The sequence below is a fragment of the Haliotis cracherodii genome, unplaced genomic scaffold, assembly GCF_022045235.1.
Source record: "Haliotis cracherodii isolate W230 unplaced genomic scaffold, xgHalCrac1.p SCAF_18, whole genome shotgun sequence".
NCBI classification, from domain to species: domain Eukaryota; kingdom Metazoa; phylum Mollusca; class Gastropoda; order Lepetellida; family Haliotidae; genus Haliotis; species Haliotis cracherodii.
In genome coordinates this window covers 11986337-12006339 of record NW_027266273.1, presented here as the reverse complement: position 1 = coordinate 12006339, position 20003 = coordinate 11986337, and the positions used below count along the sequence as shown (strand labels likewise).

The window sequence follows — 20003 nt, the reverse complement described above, 5'->3', positions numbered from 1 at the left end:
ACTCGGACTCAAATGTCTCATCATCATACCCTCTCTCTGAATGGGCTGAAACAGTATGGCTGGCTAAACAGGGCAAGCATTAAAAAGACGAGCAACACACAACACAGGCAAGCTAAGCTCATGATGGATATTGTAGGATTTCCATATTTGCAAAAGATAAATGTTTATGAAGTTTTAAATGTCCAACAGAATTTTTCATCTAAAAACCTTAATCTTGGCTACCAATCAAGGGCTTTACACAGCATCTTCAAGTTGATTGTAGACCTAATGGTCATATCTCTCTCTCTCTCTCTCTCTCTCTCTCTCTCTCTCTCTCTCTCTCTCTCTCTCTCTCTCTCTCTCTCTCTCTCTCTCTCTCTCTCTCTCTCTCTCTCTCTCTATATATATATATACGTGAGTGAATGTGGCGCTTCCCCCTTGTCCATAACAACAGCACTATGAGGCTTTTTGTATAACTTGGTTTATTGAAAAAAAACAACCTCAAACATCTATTTTGTCACAAAACAAAACAAAAATGAAAAAGATATTGCTGGAAATGTTTTTTTGAATGATGCGTTAAATTAATCCCTTTATATTTTCTTATTTTATTTTATCAATAAAATTAGTTAACTGACCTGGCATGAACCATAATAATTATTCTAAATTTGTGAAAGAAAAGAAAGAAGTTCTTTCTGAAGGCCCATGCATACAATACAGAAACCAGGAGACAACATGCGATGGGTAAACAGTAACATTCACAAACTTGACAAATAGTCTCACCCGATACTTAATAATCATTTTGAAATCCATCGCTACCTACCCATCAAACTAAGCCCTTTTCACACCAACCAGGCGATAATTAATAAGCTGGTACCAAACAGATTACACATCCCTACACCGTATTCCCAACACACTTGAAGGTAAGCTAGCCAACACCACACAGGGTACCTGCATCTACATGTCTGGCAGTGAGAGGTTGTGCCCGCGGCGCCAGGGAGCGCCCCTGGTCACTGCTGGCATAATTCCACTGATGAATGGATGCAGATGCATCAAGTTCTCGGCCACTTTCTGAATCTTTGGTGGAATAAACACATTTGATAGTGAAAAGACTAGCACTTAGTCCCAGAAATGAAATTTTCGTTTTTAAAAATATAGATCTATATCTACAAAAAGAAAAAGAAAATCAAAATGGAGCCCAGAACAATGCTTAATTTCTTCGAGCTGAGGCAATCAAGACTTCCCGGCAATTATTCTAGACTTGAGTTGGACCCTTTCAAGAATTTATTCTCTTGGGTCTGGGAAACAAACAAGACCATGACCTAATCTCAAGATTTGAAGATAGGTAGAGTTACTTCCCTTTGTCCATTGCTCGCCCAAGTTCCTCACAGTGATAGCCCGTTCACGGAGCTCTCTATACCATCGCTGCCACCAAATGGAGCCCAGAGCAATGCTTAATTTCCTCGAGCTGAGGCAATCAAGACTTCCCCAATTATTCTAAACTTGAGTTTGACTCCTTTTTAGTTTATCTTTTAGGGTCTGGGAGACAAACTAGACCATGATCTTATTCTCCAGATTTGAAAAAATACCACAATGATACTCGACTGAATACTTGACAAGTCATATAATTCTATAAAAAACAACACTTTAATCTTGTCTCCCTGCTTTTCTCCAATATACTTCATGACTTTTAAGATTGTAAATATTTGTCTAAAAGTAACTGAGTGGTCCGCCTGAATACACAAATCTTACAGATGCCTACTGAACTGTGTCTGCTCTTCCACTCTGATAATTTGTCATTAAATTGAAGGCAGTGCCAAACACTAAATAACTTCTAATCTCATCCTTATCCTTTGATGACAACCTCCATGAGCCGGGCTTTGAACTTTCAACAGTATTTCAGTCCTATCACGGTGTGTCAGCTTAATGTATTTTGTAATGACAAAATATATTTTGATGAGGGATACAGTTACTGCCCTTTGTCCATTACTTACTCTTATTTAATGAGAGTTACTCCCCTTGTTCAAAGTGCGCTGTATACACTTAATCGTGACGGAACAGGCATCAGACTTGCTAGCCCAGCACATGCACATGTGGCCCGTGAAGAACCGGTCTTAGGCTAGATCTTCAGCAACCCATGCTTGTCGTAAGAGACGACTAACGGGATCAGGTTCAGCCATTTGTATTTAGAAATGTCACAGAGAGAGCCATGGACAAAAATGCTTCACATTGACATGAGAACAGCTGATGGAACAGTGCTGACAGGTATTGATATTGATGGTGAAGTTGAGACGTACCTTTGCGAGACTGTCTCCTCTCCTCCTTGCCGTCCAGGTGGACCCTCTTTCGGGACTCCTTCCACTCTTCCGGCTCGTCTGTGTCCGATGGGATGGACTCCGCAACCTCACCTGGAACATATAAGAGAGTGAGTGGGTGAGTTTTATGCCTCTTTGAACAGCAGTTCAGCTAAATCACAAATACTGAACACAGGTCCTAGATATTTTCAAATTTCACGAGTGAGCAAGCTCTTTTTACAGTATTCCTGTTAAAAATTGTGAAAAAAGTGTGTATTATACACAAATAGATATGGCATATCACAGCATGTCAGCTTAATGTGTGAGGAAATTCACAAGCAGAGGTATGGAGCCAACCAACCAAGGGCTATAATCAGGTAGAATTGGGGATGTGAGTGAGTGAGTGAGTGAGTGAGTGAGTGAGTGAGTGAGTGAGTGAGTGAGTGAGTGAGTGAGTTTGTTGGGTTTAACTCCGCTTTTAACAGTTCTCCAGTTATATCGCGGCGTGTCAGCTTAATCTGGGAGGAAAGCCAGAAGTGATGCAGGTCTCAGACATTACGGGATTCGAACCCACAATCATAGGTTTCTGGCCTGCCTAAGGGACGCAACTCTCAACAGCGAATCGCAGCGCCCTAGACAACTGGGCGATCTGAGTGGGTGAGTGAGTTAGGTTTCACATTGATTGGATCATACTTTCAGCGTAATGTTGTAAGAAGAAAGTGAGTGCATACAGCAATATTCCAGCCTTAACCTGAACGCTTGTGATTAATCGAATCTGGACCAGGCAAATCAGAGACAGAAAACACAAGAAGTGATCCACTCCATCAGGGCAAGCTGACAATCAACGAAGTCACAGAGCCTGACCACTGATCCATTTAAGTCACCTCTCAAAATGTGCTCTTAAGACACTCTAAAGACACTCTTAGGACACTCTAAAGACACTCTAAAGACACTCTTAGGACACTCTAAAGACACTCTAAAGACACTCTTAAGACACTCTAAAGACACTCTAAAGTTATGATACCAGTGACAGTCTTCACACCCAGAGCTCACACAGAATTTATAGAAAGTATGACTTGAAGAATAGCAAAGTTGTTCTAGCTAACAATACCAATTGACAAAGTTGCACCTACCGTCACCAACTCTCTTGTTGACACGCATGACATCTTGCAGTGGAGCCACATCACCATGTGCATGTTTGGACGGTCCTACGGATCCGCCAACGCTGATGATCTCACCATCGGGGGCGCAGATGATGCTGCCCTTCAAGGAACCATCACCAATGACACTGCCGGCTGAACAAGATATAGGGGTTAGTCAGCATGTTCAAAGTGTAAAGTCATCTCAGTTGTCTCATAATTAAAGATTTCAAAAGCAAATCCATGTTTCTGTTGGCATGTCCAAAGTGTAAGAATCAACCAAAATGTCTGACATAAAAAGTTATAAAGGATGCTCTTAACATTTCATTTTTGTGTTAATAATTTTTTTTCTGTGGATTTTTTATTTCTTTAATTAGCACATATTTCCTTAAGATATTACACAAACTTCTTGCATATCAAAATAAGAATTAAAACTTATTTCTACACTATTACTTCATGTCTATAGACAGGACTTCTATAGTAATCCGCAATGCATGTAATATCAGAATCAATGTTGATACTAAGTTTTACTGTAGCTTACAGGATGATCAACATTGATACTATGTTCTACTGTAGCTTACAGGATAATCAACATTGATACTAAGTTCTACTGTAGCTTACAGGATGATCAACACTGATACTTTGTTCTACTGTAGCTTACAGGATGATCAATGTTGATACCTAACTTTTACTGTAGCTTACAGGATGATTAACATTGATACAATGTTTTACTGTAGCTTACAGGATAATCAACATTGATACTAAGTTCTACTGTAGCTTACAGGATGATCAACACTGATACTTTGTTTTACTGTAGCTTACAGGATGATCAATGTTGATACCTAACTTTTACTGTAGCTTACAGGATGATTAACATTGATACGATGTTTTACTGTAGCTTACAGGATGATCAACATTGATACAATGTTTTACTGTAGCTTACAGGATGATCAAAATTGATACTATGTTTTACTGTAGCTTACAGGATGATCAACATTGATACTATGTTCTACTGTAGCTTACAGGATGATCAATGTTAATACCTAACTTTTACTGTAGCTTACAGGATGATCAACAGTGATACAATGTTTTACTGTAGCTTACAGGATGATCAACATTGATACTATGTTTTACTGTAGCTTACAGGATGATCAACATTGATACTATGTTTCACTGTGGCTTACAGGATGATCAACATTGATACTATGTTTTACTGTAGCTTACAGGATGATCAATGTTGATACTATGTTTTACTGTGGCTTACAGGATGATCAACATAGATACTAAGGTTTACTGTAGTTTACAGGATGATCAACATTGATACTATGTTTTACTGTAGCTTACAGGGTGATCAATGTTGATACTATGTTTAACTGTAGCTCACAGGATGATCAACATAGATATGATGTTTTACTGTAGCTCACAGGATGATCAACATACATACTATGTTTTACTGTAGCTCACCTGATGATCAACATTGATACGATGTTTTACTGTAGCTTACAGGATGATCAACATTGATACAATGTTTTACTGTAGCTCACAGGATGATCAACATTGATACAATGTTTTACTGTAGCTTACAGGATGATCAACATTGATACTATGTTTTACTGTAGCTCACAGGATGATCAACAGTGATACAATGTTTGACTGTAGCTTACATGATGATCAACATTGATACAATGTTTTATTGTAGCTTACAGGATGATCAACATTGATACAATGTTTTACTGTAGCTTACAGGATGATCAACATTGATACTATGTTTTACTGTAGCTTACAGGATGATCACCATTGATGCTATGTTTTACTGTAGCTTACAGGATGATCAACATTGATACTATGTTTTACTGTAGCTCACAGGATGATCACATTGATACTTTCTTTTACTGCTGCTTACAGGATGATCAACATTGATACTTTGTTTTACTGTATCTAGAATTGTACAACAGAAAAATATGAACACAAATGCTTTGTGAGTATTTCCTACATTAACACTGATCTACATCTATTTCCACTACATAGATATTACAGAAAGGCTCTATGTTAGACTGTTTACAAAGGAATAATATTATGAAAAATGACAAATAACACTAGAGCAATATAACAACAAAGATGAAACTCCATGTTCCGGAGACAAGGGAGTTAACTGACCATAAAAGTCCAGTTTCCACCCCTGCCGAACTAGGCTGGAATTATGGAGTCATATTTTGACTGGACTAAGGAATCTATGCATAGTCCAATCAAAATCGACATCCAGTTAATAAACAACATGGTGAATGCCATGCAGATTTCCGTTGATTTCAGGATTTGCAGAGCATGACTACCGTCTATTGGTTGACAGACATTTTCCAAATCCTGCTCAAGTGCTCTGATGCACTTCATGTTTCATTGCAATAGAGATCATGATTAAAAATCAGATCGTTTTGACTGGGCGTCGCCATTTCGTTTGCAGCAAATGCAAGTGATATGAGAGGTGGAATCTGACTTTGACAGTCAGTTAACTGCCTTGTCTCGGGAAGATGACAAAACTCATGCATACAAATCTTAGAGGTCATTATCAAGAGCAATGTTTAGCAAACAAGTAACCTGAAGGGGACGAGTTATTTTTTGTATAAAAACTATCTTAGTGTATTATCCAAATAAACAGTTGGAAGTTTTTGCACATGTGCACAGAAATGTATAGAAGACAAATATGGAGCCTCTGGATACTACTGCACAACTTATTAAGGATAGTTGACAGTGAAGAGGACTTCTGTTGAAAATCTGTAGATTTAGTTAGTATGATGACAGCCATAACATGGGATTTATGGCAATGACATAATAGAAATTTTGAAATCTAAAAGCTATGGAGCCTCTGAATAGTTGACAGTGAAGAGGACTTCTGTTAAAAATTTAAAATAATTTAAAGTGTGCTGACAAAATATGAGATTTATGGCAATTACATAATGGAGATTTTGTAATCGCAGGAATTATGGAGCCTCTGGATGAATGAGTGAGTGAGTTGGCCTTAACGCTGCTTTGAAACATATTTCCAGAATATCACTGCGGGTCAGCTTACTGTGGGAAGTGACACGTGTCAGACATTGGCCACTTTGGTGAAAACAACATCAGTCATACAGACTCAGACACAATGTTGTTTTTTACAAAAAAAACCTGCAAGGTATTTTGAAGCATTGCAGGTAACTGCAGAAAGCCTAACCATGATTCTAGAGCAAAATAAACAGAAAACCCAACATAATAATAACTACAGTCAGTTGAACAAAAATGACTACTACAAAAGAAGCACTGATTATTGACCAGGCTGATCCAAGGGTCAACCCCTCTAACATGTAGGAAGCGGGGGCTACAGGCAGGCCTTGGGTTAGCAGAGTGTAAGCTTGGGGGTTTGGACTGTAAGACAGTCTACAGTGGTTATATCTAGGGTCAACAGAAAGTCCTCACTCTCAGAGCGATCCGGTGAACTCGTGGAGGACTTCTTGTCAAAGTCGACACCTGAACCAATCAAATATTTTAATGTTGATGTTTGTTGCTTAACGCCACAATCAGAAATATTCCAGTCATATGACAGTGGCCTGTAAATACTCTAGTCTGGACCAGACAATCCAGTGATTGATATTGTGAACAACAATGAGGGTACGAGTACACAGTGTGAACCAAGCCTGACCACCATCTATTAGGTCACCTCTTACAACCAGCATAGGTTGCTGGGGACCTATATTCCTACCCAGAATCTCCAAGGGTTTTTAAAAAATCTTTATGAAGAGCATAATACCTTTAAAAAAAATTCTCAGCTTTTGGATCAATCAGTACATTTTTACTTTTTGGATCAACAAAAGAATCAAGTCAGACACACTTGCAGGGTATTTTTGTCCAAACCTGATCCTAACTAATGTCCAAAGTATCTGCAGAAAAACTTTTGTTTTTATTTTCTAATTGTCTAATTGATGATGTTTACGTCTAAGAACTGATAATACCATATAGTTCCTGTTAGATTATTATTCAGACATCAATGAAATAAACCGACTGCATGATGGACAGACTGAGATTTATATCAGTTGTTTGAATGAGTTCGTTTTTGTTGTTGTCTTTTTATTTAACGCCGCATTCGGCAAAATTCCAGCTGTATGATGGCGATCTTTAAATTAATGGTCCTGACAGTCCAGTGAATGACATCATGGGCATCGATCTTCGCACATGGGATCCAATTACATACATCAACCACACCAGTGAGTCTGTCCATCCAATCCCATTAGTCGCCTCTTATGACAAGCATGGATTGCTCACGACAATTTTAGTGAGTGAGTATGGTTTTTTTACACCGCTTTAAGCAATATTCCAGCAATATCACAGCAGGGGACACCAGAAATGGGCTTCACACATTGTACCCATGTCGGGAATTGAACTCGGGTCTTCGGCATGACGAGCAAACGCTTTAACCACTAGGCTAGCTGACCGCCCCTCAAGACAATTCTAACCCGGTCGCCAAGGGATTTTGGAGGAGAACACAAGGACAACTCACGTCCCTTCTTGGATCCAACACTCTTGAGGCTCTGCTGGCTTCCCTTCCAGTGTGGCCTCTGTTTGCTGGGGATGGACTGGACACCACTGTGGGCGATGCTCTCGCTGCTGCTGTGGAGGTGGGCTCCCCCTGCTGCCATTGGACCTGCAGGCGGTGATAGTATTGGTAGTGGGTAGTACTGACTATGATTAGTGATAATGATGATATGATACAGGTCATTGGACCTGCAGGCCGTGATAATATTGGTAGTGGGTAGTACTGACTATGATAAGTGATAATGATGATATGATACAGGTCATTGGACCTGCAGGCCATGATAGTATTGGTAGTGGGTAGTTCTGACTATGATAAGTGATAATGATGGTATGATACAGGTCATTGAATCTGCAGGCCGTGATAGTATTGGTAGTGGGTAGTACTGACTATGATAAGTGATAATGATGATATGATACAGGTCATTGGACCTGCAGGCCGTGATAGTATTGGTAGTGGGTAGTTCTGACTATGATAAGTGATAATGATGATCTGATACAGGTCATTGGACCTGCAGGCCGTGATAGTATTGGTAGTGGGTAGTTCTGACTATGATAAGTGATAATGATGGTATGATACAGGTCATTGGATCTGCAGGCCGTGATAATGACAGTAGTGGGCAGTACTAACTATGATAAGTGATAATGATGATATGATACAGGTCATTGGACCTGCGGGCCGTGATAATGACAGTAGTGGGCAGTACTAAATATGGCAAGTGTTAATGATGATATGATACAGGTCATTGGTCCTGCAGGTTGTGATAAAGATGTTATTCGGGCCATCGGACCTGTGGCAGTGATAATCACAATATCAATCAAGACTTTGGACCTAGGGGTAGTGATAATGATGATTCAAAGCAGGCCATCAGACCTGTGGGTCATGATAATGGCAATATTTTTGATGATGATGATGATGATGATGATGATGACAGGCAACTTACCTCTGTCTGAACCAGCCTGCGATGCCTTCTTCTGTCTCTTCCGATGATGCTGTCTCTCAGCTCCTCTCCACGAGTCATCTTCTCCTAAGAAACATTAACTGAGTTCTCATTTTCAATATCAAACAATTAGTTTTCTTTATATATCTACGACCAGATATTTTAAAGACTATTTACAAGATATATCAGTTAGAAAGCAATGTTACACATCTTAAAATACCAACAAGTCTTTTGCTTCATCACATATAATATCTTAATGTTATGAATTGTTGAACATGTATGTACATGTAAAAACAAAAGGTATGCAATGATACCATTTAAAGTCCATCTCTGTTTCTTGGTGAAATTATTGTGAGTAAGTGAGTGACAGGCATAATTGAATGTTAATATATTGATACGATATCAAGACAGTGCTTATAATTCAATTTTGCCACATAATAAAACTATTTTCAAGATGGCTGATAAAAAATATGGGAGACAACTCTGCAAAGCAAACTGCAGTGATTTAGTCCCAGAGTTGTTGACCCTTTAGATTCAGCCTTATTTACACTGTAAAGATTGATTTTACAAGATTAAATATTGCAACTACCATCCTTTGATGGTTTGGGAGGAACAGCACGGCCATCTGTCTCCATTGTATTCATCAACGTCGAGTGTTGTGGCGTTGGAGGTTCAACGTTAACCAACGGAACACCATCTATCAATACATCAATCATGCTACCAATCAAATGTTAGTGTGCATTCACTGTCAATCAGATTTAGTGTGCATTCAACGAACATGCCTCACATGTGATATTATCTGTGCAACATATATAATTATTCAGTTATCTCACAGCAAGTCAGCTCAAAACAGGAGGGGCAATCATGTTAATGTTAGAATGACTGTCACAGAAAATATTTGATAAATGTTGTACTGATAGAGATACAGCAAACTTGTATCAATACGATATTTGGACATTTTGTGTCAATCATTTGGGTTCAGATGCAAATAAAAATGCTTAACAAATTTGATTCAAAATCATATACATGATTTTTACTGATCCTTGGCATTAACACAACATCAAGAAAAGTGTCCGATAAAAATGTTGCAAGAATAACCAATTCTAAATATCTTAAATACAAAATCTTAAAATTACATTTCTTCTAAATAACACCATATTGATATCACAGAAAATACAAATTCAATACTTCTAACATATAATAACACATTGAAATCTTTTCAGAGCGCAAGATCTCAAACTGAAAAATATATTTGAGTTGGATCATGTGCATGTGGGTGGAAATTATTATGTTAGAAAAGGGAGTGCACTCTAATCCAGTATGCTATATTTGTTATATCACACACCTTGACCAAAAATGGGTGGCAGTGTGATGTTCTGGTAGGTTGTCTCTCTGCTGACATCCTTGATGGGGGTGAGTGGATGTCGAGAGATGGCTGGAAGCTGGGGGATACTTGTCACTGACCCGGAGGGGGAGGAACTACTTTCTCGTAGTGACACAATGGGTGCACTGCCAATGTACTCCTTTCCTGCTTCATCAATTCCATATGGCCAACTGCGATTCTGGGCTTGAAATTTATAACATTCAAAGTTGTTCATATTTGGAAAATTCACATTGAATATATTCTGCTGGCATATTTTGCTGTAAAATGGTTTGAGTTCTGGAATTCTGAAAAGTTGTCTAACAACAATATTATGCATGTTTTGTCACTGACAGGTAAAACGAAATGCACACCTGTCAAATATTCTAATTTCAATCTGCCACAACAAACATTCACAACACACATCGCACCCAAAAGTGGGAGAGATATGACAATTGGTAATTGGGAGAGTGAGTGAGTGAGTTGGGTTTTACGCCGCTTTTAACAGTATTCCAGTTATATCGCGGTGTGTCAGCTTAATGTGGGAGGAAAGCCCTAAGTGATGCAGGTCTCAGACGTTTACCACTTCGGTGAAACCCACAAGCACGGGTATGGTGCTGACAAACCTAGAAACATAATCGGGGCGAACCGGGATTCGAACCCACAATCATAGGTTTCTGGCGTGCCCAAGGGACACAACTCTGCACAGCGAATCGCGGCGCCTTAGACGACTGGGCCATCCATGCCCCCGGTAATTGGGAGAAAAGGTACAGATAATCAACATGAAAATTGGGAGAATATCTGGAAAATAACAAACTTAACACCCCCATTCATAAACTGGACTTGTCCGCCATTGCCAAGGTCATGGATTGTCCCAGGAAGTCATCAGTATTTAAATACAGGTAAATATTTTTAAACCTTGTACAGTTATCAATATCCTTAAAGAGGCTGTACATAATGTTGATATCTTATATGAGAAATAAACGACTCGTGGTCGCTGTATATCATACAATAAAAACACGGCAGGGAAAAATAAACCACTTGGGACTATGCCCCTCATCGTTTATTCTCCGTGCAGTGTTTTACTGCACAATAAAAAACTCCCACCTGTTGTATACCGTATTCGACGTAATAAGCGCCCAGGGCGCTCTCTAAATTAGAAATAGGGGTCTCCTAGAATATTATTTTAGTGAAGAAAACAGAGTTGAAAGATAAATTTCGTGGTTTATGCTGACAGCCTGAAATGTTTATATACGACCGATGTATGTTTCCAGAATTTAATTGCCCATAATTAAGGGTGCATAAATAAGTCTTGTGTACATTGATCAATCGGAAGGGGTGCTAATTGGGATTGTTCACTAGCCAATATATTAGCAAATATGGCCGTGGGCGCTTATTAGAGCGGGGCGCTTATTACGTCGTATTTCCTAAGTAAAGCCCTATTGAGATTCATGAACAGGTTGACAATAAAAAAATATATCTATATTGATGTCATAACATCCGAGAGGAACCCCTTGTCCATACCGGAATGTCCTTTGACAGCATGAGTTGGAATATTGGATCCCCTGAAGGATCCCCCATAGTCCGAGCTGTGTGACTGGTTGTCTATTGCCGGGAAGTCCACCTCAAGTTGCTGCTGTCGATGGGAGTCTAATAGGGACTGCAAAACACAGAAAATACAAGGTACAGTTCAAGGTGTGGCAGGACAAAATAATGTCCCAGTAAAATGTCTAAGTTTCTTAAGAATTAGTGAGTATTGCTTGACAAAACTTTTATCAATATAGAAACCATTGAGGGGAGATTGATGAATCATTTTTACAAATCACAGACTTCTACACATGATTAAGTTTGAATTAAGTTTCACGATAGATGTCACACCATTAAACCATGGGAATAAAACTCAAGACTTTGTACCCGATATACCTGCTTACCAACTGGTCACATTCAGCATTTGTTTAGTACATAAAGGCCAGTAACATTTGTAGGTGAGTTATAAAGTCTGGATTGATGCCATTTTTATGCCACCAAGTATTTGCCCAAACACATTTAACCATAGATTATATATATCCTTGTTTCAAAAGTTACAAATTCTAAATGAATATTTTTTACCCCTTTAATTTACCCTTTTAAGGTAAGATTTTTTTTAAATTGGTTCACAGATCTACCAACTCCAAAAAATTTAAATGTGAATTTCTTTTAAATCCAAAACCAGAATAAAGTAAAACGTTTTTAAAAAACTGATTTACTAACGCTATTGATATAAATAAATTATTTAAAGTACTAGAATTAAAACCTGTTGAAAGTTAATCTTAAAAAGTTCAAAACACAATGAATAGTGACAAATTGCCATTTCTCCCGCCCTGTTTTTTCCCCTACCTCCTTACCATTTTGAGGAAATCAAGCAAAAATATATAAAATCTTGAAATTTTATCATCTTTAATATTTCGACCTACTGACATGAATTTTGGACCTAAAAATCAGTAAACCCAACAAACAAAAACATCTGACGTAATTGCTAATCACCATCAAGTCTGTAAGAATTGCACTGTCGACAACAACAGGGGGCATCAAGCCAGAACCAAGACGTCGAAGCTTGGGGGGGTCCAGTATTGACGGCACAAGTCGATGATGGCGAGAGTTTCGAAGTTTTTGACAATAAGAGCCTTCAAATATTGTAGGCAGTTTCATAGATTGCACTGGCTCAAAGGAACTCTTCAACATCATGGACGTCCATAATTTTGAGTCCTTATCAAGAGCACTATTATGTGTGCCAATATGAAGAAGTTTGGACGGCATGTTTTGTGTCTTGAAACACATAGGTGGTAGATATTGAGGAACTCTCTCCGTTAAAGTTCCATGTTTCTTCTTCTTCCTTCCACCGTTGTGGGGTTTCAGAACAGGGTATCCAGCTTTCAGCGTCAACATCTTGGACTAGATTCACTCGCGATAAGTTCACAACTAAACCCTTATTTCATCTGAGAAAAAGACACAACTCATTTATGACTTGACATAACTTGTCAACTCAACCGTTCAAACAAATTTCACTTTTATCATTATTATGAGGATTATTAATAGAAAACATCAACCTGAGTTTGTATCGTAATAAAAAGAACATTCAACACAAAGACTACAAATCTGAATAATCATGACAAACCATTTGTCACGACCCTCAGTTTCACGACACAAGTTAACACAACCTCGGTGCTATTTCTGATTATCCATAACCTAAAACAGCTGAACAAATAACTGTATAACTCTTGCATCACTCAGATCCCACAGAACATAATCCAAAGATAAAACACACATCGGAAACAAGATTAAATCCTGGGATAAGTTGTACAGTAATGCCAATCGATCCAAACCATGACTTAACGCTCCTGAAATCTGACAATGACCATGTTCCATTAGCATAACCACTACCTACATCTATACATGTCTCGAGTGTGTGGGGTAACACCACAAAGCAGAAAATCATCCCACAATACCTTCAGAAAACTCAACAAAAGCTACAGTTACAATTGCACCATTGAAATCTATAGAAATACTGTATACCGTACAACTAATAATACCTCCCAGTAACCAGGTTAAATTACAGCATATTGCTTTTCTCACCTCGTCTGAATGGAGAAATATTCAAATACATGTGATGTTTGTGCCAATTATAAGCTCGAATAGAATGAGAAATAGCTGTAGTTTACACAGGTTATTCAGGGTATAGGGTATATATTAACTTGTTACATACGTGACCGAGCTGGCTCCCAGATCAATGTATATCATATGTGGTGTTTGGTGAAAAAGAGGTTGCTTTCTTGCAATAAAGGTTATTTCATTGCCTCGAGACATGAAATCAGAAACACAAGTTCTTTATGGGAAATCAATTGGTGTTCAATATTAAAACTGTCTGATTACCGGGTACTATAAAATTTCAAATCAGAGTGCTAAAATGGAAATTGAGAAGTTTTTCGTTGTAATAAAAAAAATTGTCTTTTCTTTTACAATGAATTGATTCATAAAATCAAGCCTAATGAAGTTAGAAATGGATGCTTAACTCTAATTCTTATCAGCAATGTCAATGGTCAGTTCAACAATATTTTGATGTAAGAATATGTTTTGATGGTCCCACTGACTTTAAACTTTGCCAAATGTGTGTTTCAAGACATTGATTGAATGTGGAATTTTTGGAGGACCACATTTCTCTACCTCTTGCATCATGGCATATTAGGTAGAAAATCGTTTATAATCAGTTTTATCAGTTTGTTTTCAAGTACATGCTCTTAGAGAAAATTAAATGAAAACTTAAAGTTCAATCAGTTGTTTCTGTTTTGAAAAGCACAATGTTATTATTTCAGTCTTGTCTTTCAAGTTCAAATGTTCAAAGAGTCCCATGATCAATAAAAATCAGTGACCATAAATCAAATAAATTAAACTTAAAAGGACAGTGTTCAACAGTACCACTTTAATCAAATTGTTTCAACTTAAACGCTAAAAACATACTTCACAGACTCATTTTGACATCAGGTAAGTGTGAACACCTGTAATGTGTGTTTGACGATCACAAACTGTCAATCATTAAATACTTAAAAAATTTAACAAGTTTTTTAATGATTTATTCACATTGAAACCTGTGTCATTAATGGAGGACATTGAGTTTGTGTTAATCATATCCCATTGCAATATTTACCACAAATATTTTTGAGTATTTGAACCTTCAAAATTAATGCAATCATTCGTTGTCCAGCTCTTGTAATACTGGTATAAAGTAACGTAATATTTCATATTTATTTGGTGAAAAAGGTGAACAAATAAGGTTGGTTTAACTGCACTGAACAGTATTTCATTTATGGAATTTTGGGTCAGCTTAATTGGGGACGAAAGCCCAAAGTGACACACGCAAGTTAGACTAACATGTATTGTATATTGTAGTAGTCCCAGAAATAAAGTTATCTTTTTTAAAAATATATATTTACAAATATAAAAGAAACTCCAAATGGATCCCAGAACAATGCTTAATTTCAGCCTAGAGCTGAAGCAATCTAGACTTGCCAAATCATTCTAGACTTGAGTTGGATTCATTTCTTAATTTATTCTTTTAGGTCTGTGAAACAGACAACAGGTAATTAGGAGGGCGGAGAAAGGAAAACTTAACCCATAGTATTTTGTTTTCTTCTTTCATGGATGAATCTAAGCTAAAATTTAAAAAGAAAAGTTAAAAAAGAAAAAAGTATATTTTGGGTGTGTTTTATTGAAAATACAGGTATCTTAAGCTTAGCATGCATTTTTCGTGTTTTGTTTAACCTTTTACATTGTTTGTTTGTTTTTATAACAAATATATATATTGCAAGTAACTCCATAGCACTTGATTGGCTGACCATAGTTTTTTTCATTTATGATCCCAAGCTCCCAAACAATTGGCCACGCCTACTAGCAGTCTACTGATTCCTTATTGGCTGATAATTGGGTCAGTGTGACTTTGGTTGCATTGTGGAGCTGAACAAAGTCACTGATTTTATATTGTTGTCTACATTTTTGTGTAAATGATTAAATAATTGTTTATTTGTTTGTTGTTTAATGCCACACTCAGCAATATTCCAGCTGTATGAAGGCCATCTATAATAGAGTCTGGACCAGACAATGCAGTGATCGGAATATGATGACATGCATCAACCAAGTCAGCGAACCTGTCCACCCAATCCCATTGTCGCCTCTTACAACAAGCATACTCGTCTTTTACGGCAAGCATGGTTTGCTGAAGACCTATTCCACCCCGAATCTTCACGGGTCTTGTACAACATGGATTTACGCAAAGTGTGCACACCGTATATTACACTTACACCTCCATTAATGTAAAAATATAAATAAAAAATAATACTACTTGATGTCAAATATTGAGTAAGCCATGACAACACTGATGTACAGACATATTGACCAGGAAAATACAAATAACTTGAAAGACTGCAATATGGTCTGAAGTTATTATTCTTCAAAGTCTAGACCTAAGTTTGGGTAGAACAGTGACCCGTGAAATGAAAGAGTGTGACCATATTGAAAAAATAACACCCCATTATGCATGTAGCCTGTCAAGCAACAAAAGAAAAACCTCATAACATATACTACTCAAAAGAAGTTAAGGACCACCCAATTCTTTCACATTACTATAGTCAATCTGTCATTGCATGACTTCTATCGAGTAGTATATATCTGGTGTTTTGAAGCAAAACAAATATACATCAAAAGTTATACTTTCCTTCTAATAAAACAGGCCACCGCTGAGATTAGCCACCAGAATCTCAATTTGTCTTTATGACATTGCCCAGAATAGAGTAATTCCATCGAACCAAAAGAAAGAGAATAAATCTGATCACAAGCTTCCCTAATCAATAAAACTGATCGCTGGCTTCCCTAATCAATAAATCAATAACAAGTCATAGGATCAGAACCTTATCTCGCAATCAATGTGATAGCATGACCAATATCGGAGTATCTACGTCGGGGATCAAGCCTAACACCTGATAGACTGGGTGACGATAAGAATCGGTATTTGACACTGGCAGGAAAATGGGGTTTCTTCAATATATACCTGATATACAAATAACTGGTGAGATTAACAAATCATATTATAAACCTGATCACTCATTGCAAAAAGGGGACCCAAAATTCACTAGAAGGCAAATTTCATCCTTTGAAGGTCAAATTGAATGAGTACCGGTATGTTTCATGGTATGCAAGTGAAAGTCCCCGTTAAATCTCTATCATCATCATCCACAGAGGATTTCACAACAATATAAATGTCTGACAACTGGTAATCTAGATTACATACTTTGCGTACTCCTCTGGCAAGTGTAAAGCTATGACCACACAATGCCATGTTATCAGACTTTTATTTTTGTGGAAGCCTCGGTGGCTGAGTGGGTTAGATCGCTGACTTTGTGTGCTGGTGATTAGGTGCCTCACTCTGGGAGTATGGGTTCGAATCCCAGATGGGAGTCAACCCAAAAAAAGTATGAGAATCTCTACTTTACTAAGAAGTGTTATTCCATTTATAACATTTGTTACATTTGACCATATTCTAAATGGCATTGTGTGTTCATGTCTTCTATATCTACCAAAAAACGTATAGAAAGCTTAGCTGAGGTCATTATAATCCATAATTCTTTAAAAATCCAAATTCAAGGTGAAGTCAATAAAGTCTCTTTGAAAACACTAGAACCACCCCAACCCCAGACAGGAGGGGGAGCCCTGGACCAAAAATACATGTAGAATCATTTTAAGCCAAATGATAACAATATCTGCATTCAAGTACATCAGTCATGTAGATGGATTACTGATAGTCCTTGGTGGCCATTTTTCAAGGTGGCTGCCTCTGCAAACGTGTGTTGCCCTTTACCATAGAAGGCCCTCTAGCATTTTTTCATCTTATATTCGAAAATACAGTTTTCATAATAAAATTCACAGTTCCTCCAAATAAATCTGAAATCTATAACAAGAAATTATTTTTTAAAAGTTGACATTCAACAAGCCACTAGTCACAGCATATTGGAAGTCCACATATATTTGAATCAGGCTGACAAAATGAGTTTCCGTACAAATTAAGGCAAATGGTTAAATAGGATCAGTGCATGCACATGAGTATGTCCCAGCTTGGCCAAGCTGTGGTATACAAGATAATAATTATATACTCTACCTGCATGCACACTTGTGGAAACATGTAAATACAGATTATACAACTTACACAATAATCACCAACACAAACAGAAAATACACACAGACCATTTCCTCCTCAACATTGCCACACATTTCATTCCACGAAAATTCACACATAATTTATCCCAAGATACTCAAATATCCAATTAGTTGTAAAAATCCTCCAAACTTCACGCCGATTCCAGTTTTCACATATTTATAACACAACACACAAAACGCCTGTGGACATTAAAGCGAAAATTCCATAAAAACATCCAAAGATACTCAAATATCCAATTAGTTGTAAAAATCCTCCAAACTTCATCAGCTGATTCCAGTTTCCACATATTCATAACAAAAAAACAAAAAACACCTGTAGGCATTAAAGCGAAAATAAAATAAAAACATCCCAAGATACTCAAATATCCAATTAGTTGTAAAAATCCTCCCAACTTCATAAGCTGATTCCAGTTTTCACACACACAAAACACCTGTAGACATTACAGCAAAAATACTTTAAAAAATCCAAAGATACTCAAATATCCAATCAGTTGTAAAAACCTTCAAACTTCATAAGCTGATTCAAATTTTCACAAATTTACAACAAAACGCACAAAACACCTGTAGACAACAGCGAGTGACAACTTCAGTTTCCGATCCCCAAGTGGATATGGAATACAGCGCCACACACAGACACAGGGTATATAATCATCTTGTAACTAACGGACTAATTCCCCGCCTGTGTCCAAGCTGGGCTCACACACAAGACTGCATGAGGTTGTTTCACTCTCGCTGATACCAATCTTGATGTATGCTCCAACAATGGGCCCATACACTTCCAGCATGGCACCTGGCTTCAGGTGGAGTTATTAATTATCTGTTTTCTATACACTTGAGTGAATGGTTCACCTTCCAGGTGAGCAGACTCTTAGTTGGCAATTTGTGACATGCGATAGGGGAATTGAGATGACAAAAGTGACTTTCAAACTTGCCCCACTGTGTTGACATTGTATTGAGGTAGGTATTTAAATGCTGATAAGTAAATCCACTAAACTGCATTGTCGAAAGGTTAGAAATAACTGCTGATTTAAAGAAATACATCAGAACGAAAGTTAAACTTGCATTCTTGATTCTCATAGGAAATAAAACCAATTTAGGTTCTTGCTTAACAAATTTTCAACTTTAGTCATTCTCATTAAGTTTTGTTTTGTTTGTTTGTTGTTTACTGCCGCACTCAGCAATATTCCAGCCATATGACAGCGATCAGTCAATAATCAGAGTCTGGACCAGACAATCCAGTGATAGATATCATGAACATGTCACTGGGTCTGACCACCCGATTCCGTTAGTCGCCTCTTACGACGAGCACAGTCGCCTTTTATGGCCAGCATGTGTTGCTGAAGACCTATTCTACCTTGAATCTTCACAGGTCTCTCATGAAGTAAATTGAGGTTTATAGTTGTGTTTAAGAATTTTTCATCTGTATAGCAACATGCACGTATGTGTCAGAGTCTGTTTGTAAAAGTCCGGACTAAGTAATAATCGTTTTACAACATGTATAACTATATTTTCTTCTAAACCGACATTACAAACACACTGACACAGGATATGAGTACAATCAAACGCACCAACTGGAAGTGACATCATAGACATCACTCATGTTCGTGTGTGGGCGTGTATAGCTACAGTTTGAAGTGCTAGCCCACTGAGATACCATGCCGCAGTTTAACATGGATACCCCACTCAGACACAGTATATGGACTCCGACCTGACCTATCCATGTTTTAGCCCTTAATGCCTGAAAGGATAACAAGTGCCATCTCAAAACATCTTTTGGTATTCAACAGCCAGGATCGAACGACTGACCTTACTCTCTCCGACGGACGGTCTATGCACTCAACCACAGAATTTGTCTGTCATTATGTGGTGAGGTGAGGTGAAAAGGGGTTTAATGTTGCTTCGAAGATTATTGCACTTATATAGCAACGTGCATGTACGTGTGTGTGTTTGTGTCGCTGCTTGTACTAGTCCGGACTGATGCCGATTTATAGTGCTA

At 37.8% G+C, this 20003-nt stretch overlaps 1 protein-coding gene across 1 annotated transcript in view; it reads right to left on the bottom strand.

Annotated features, from left to right (window-relative positions):
- Positions 1-20003, bottom strand: part of LOC139465775 (uncharacterized protein KIAA2012 homolog) — a 73479-nt gene that overhangs the window by 29931 nt on the left and 23545 nt on the right. The window contains exons 7-15 of the mRNA XM_071247670.1: positions 11792-11927; positions 10253-10474; positions 9497-9604; positions 8911-8994; positions 7935-8078; positions 6857-6907; positions 3404-3565; positions 2274-2384; positions 928-1053 (exon numbers count right to left, since the gene is read on the bottom strand). Coding sequence (XP_071103771.1) covers positions 928-1053; positions 2274-2384; positions 3404-3565; positions 6857-6907; positions 7935-8078; positions 8911-8994; positions 9497-9604; positions 10253-10474; positions 11792-11927 — 1144 coding nt within the window. The remainder of the gene's footprint in view (positions 1-927; positions 1054-2273; positions 2385-3403; positions 3566-6856; positions 6908-7934; positions 8079-8910; positions 8995-9496; positions 9605-10252; positions 10475-11791; positions 11928-20003) is intronic.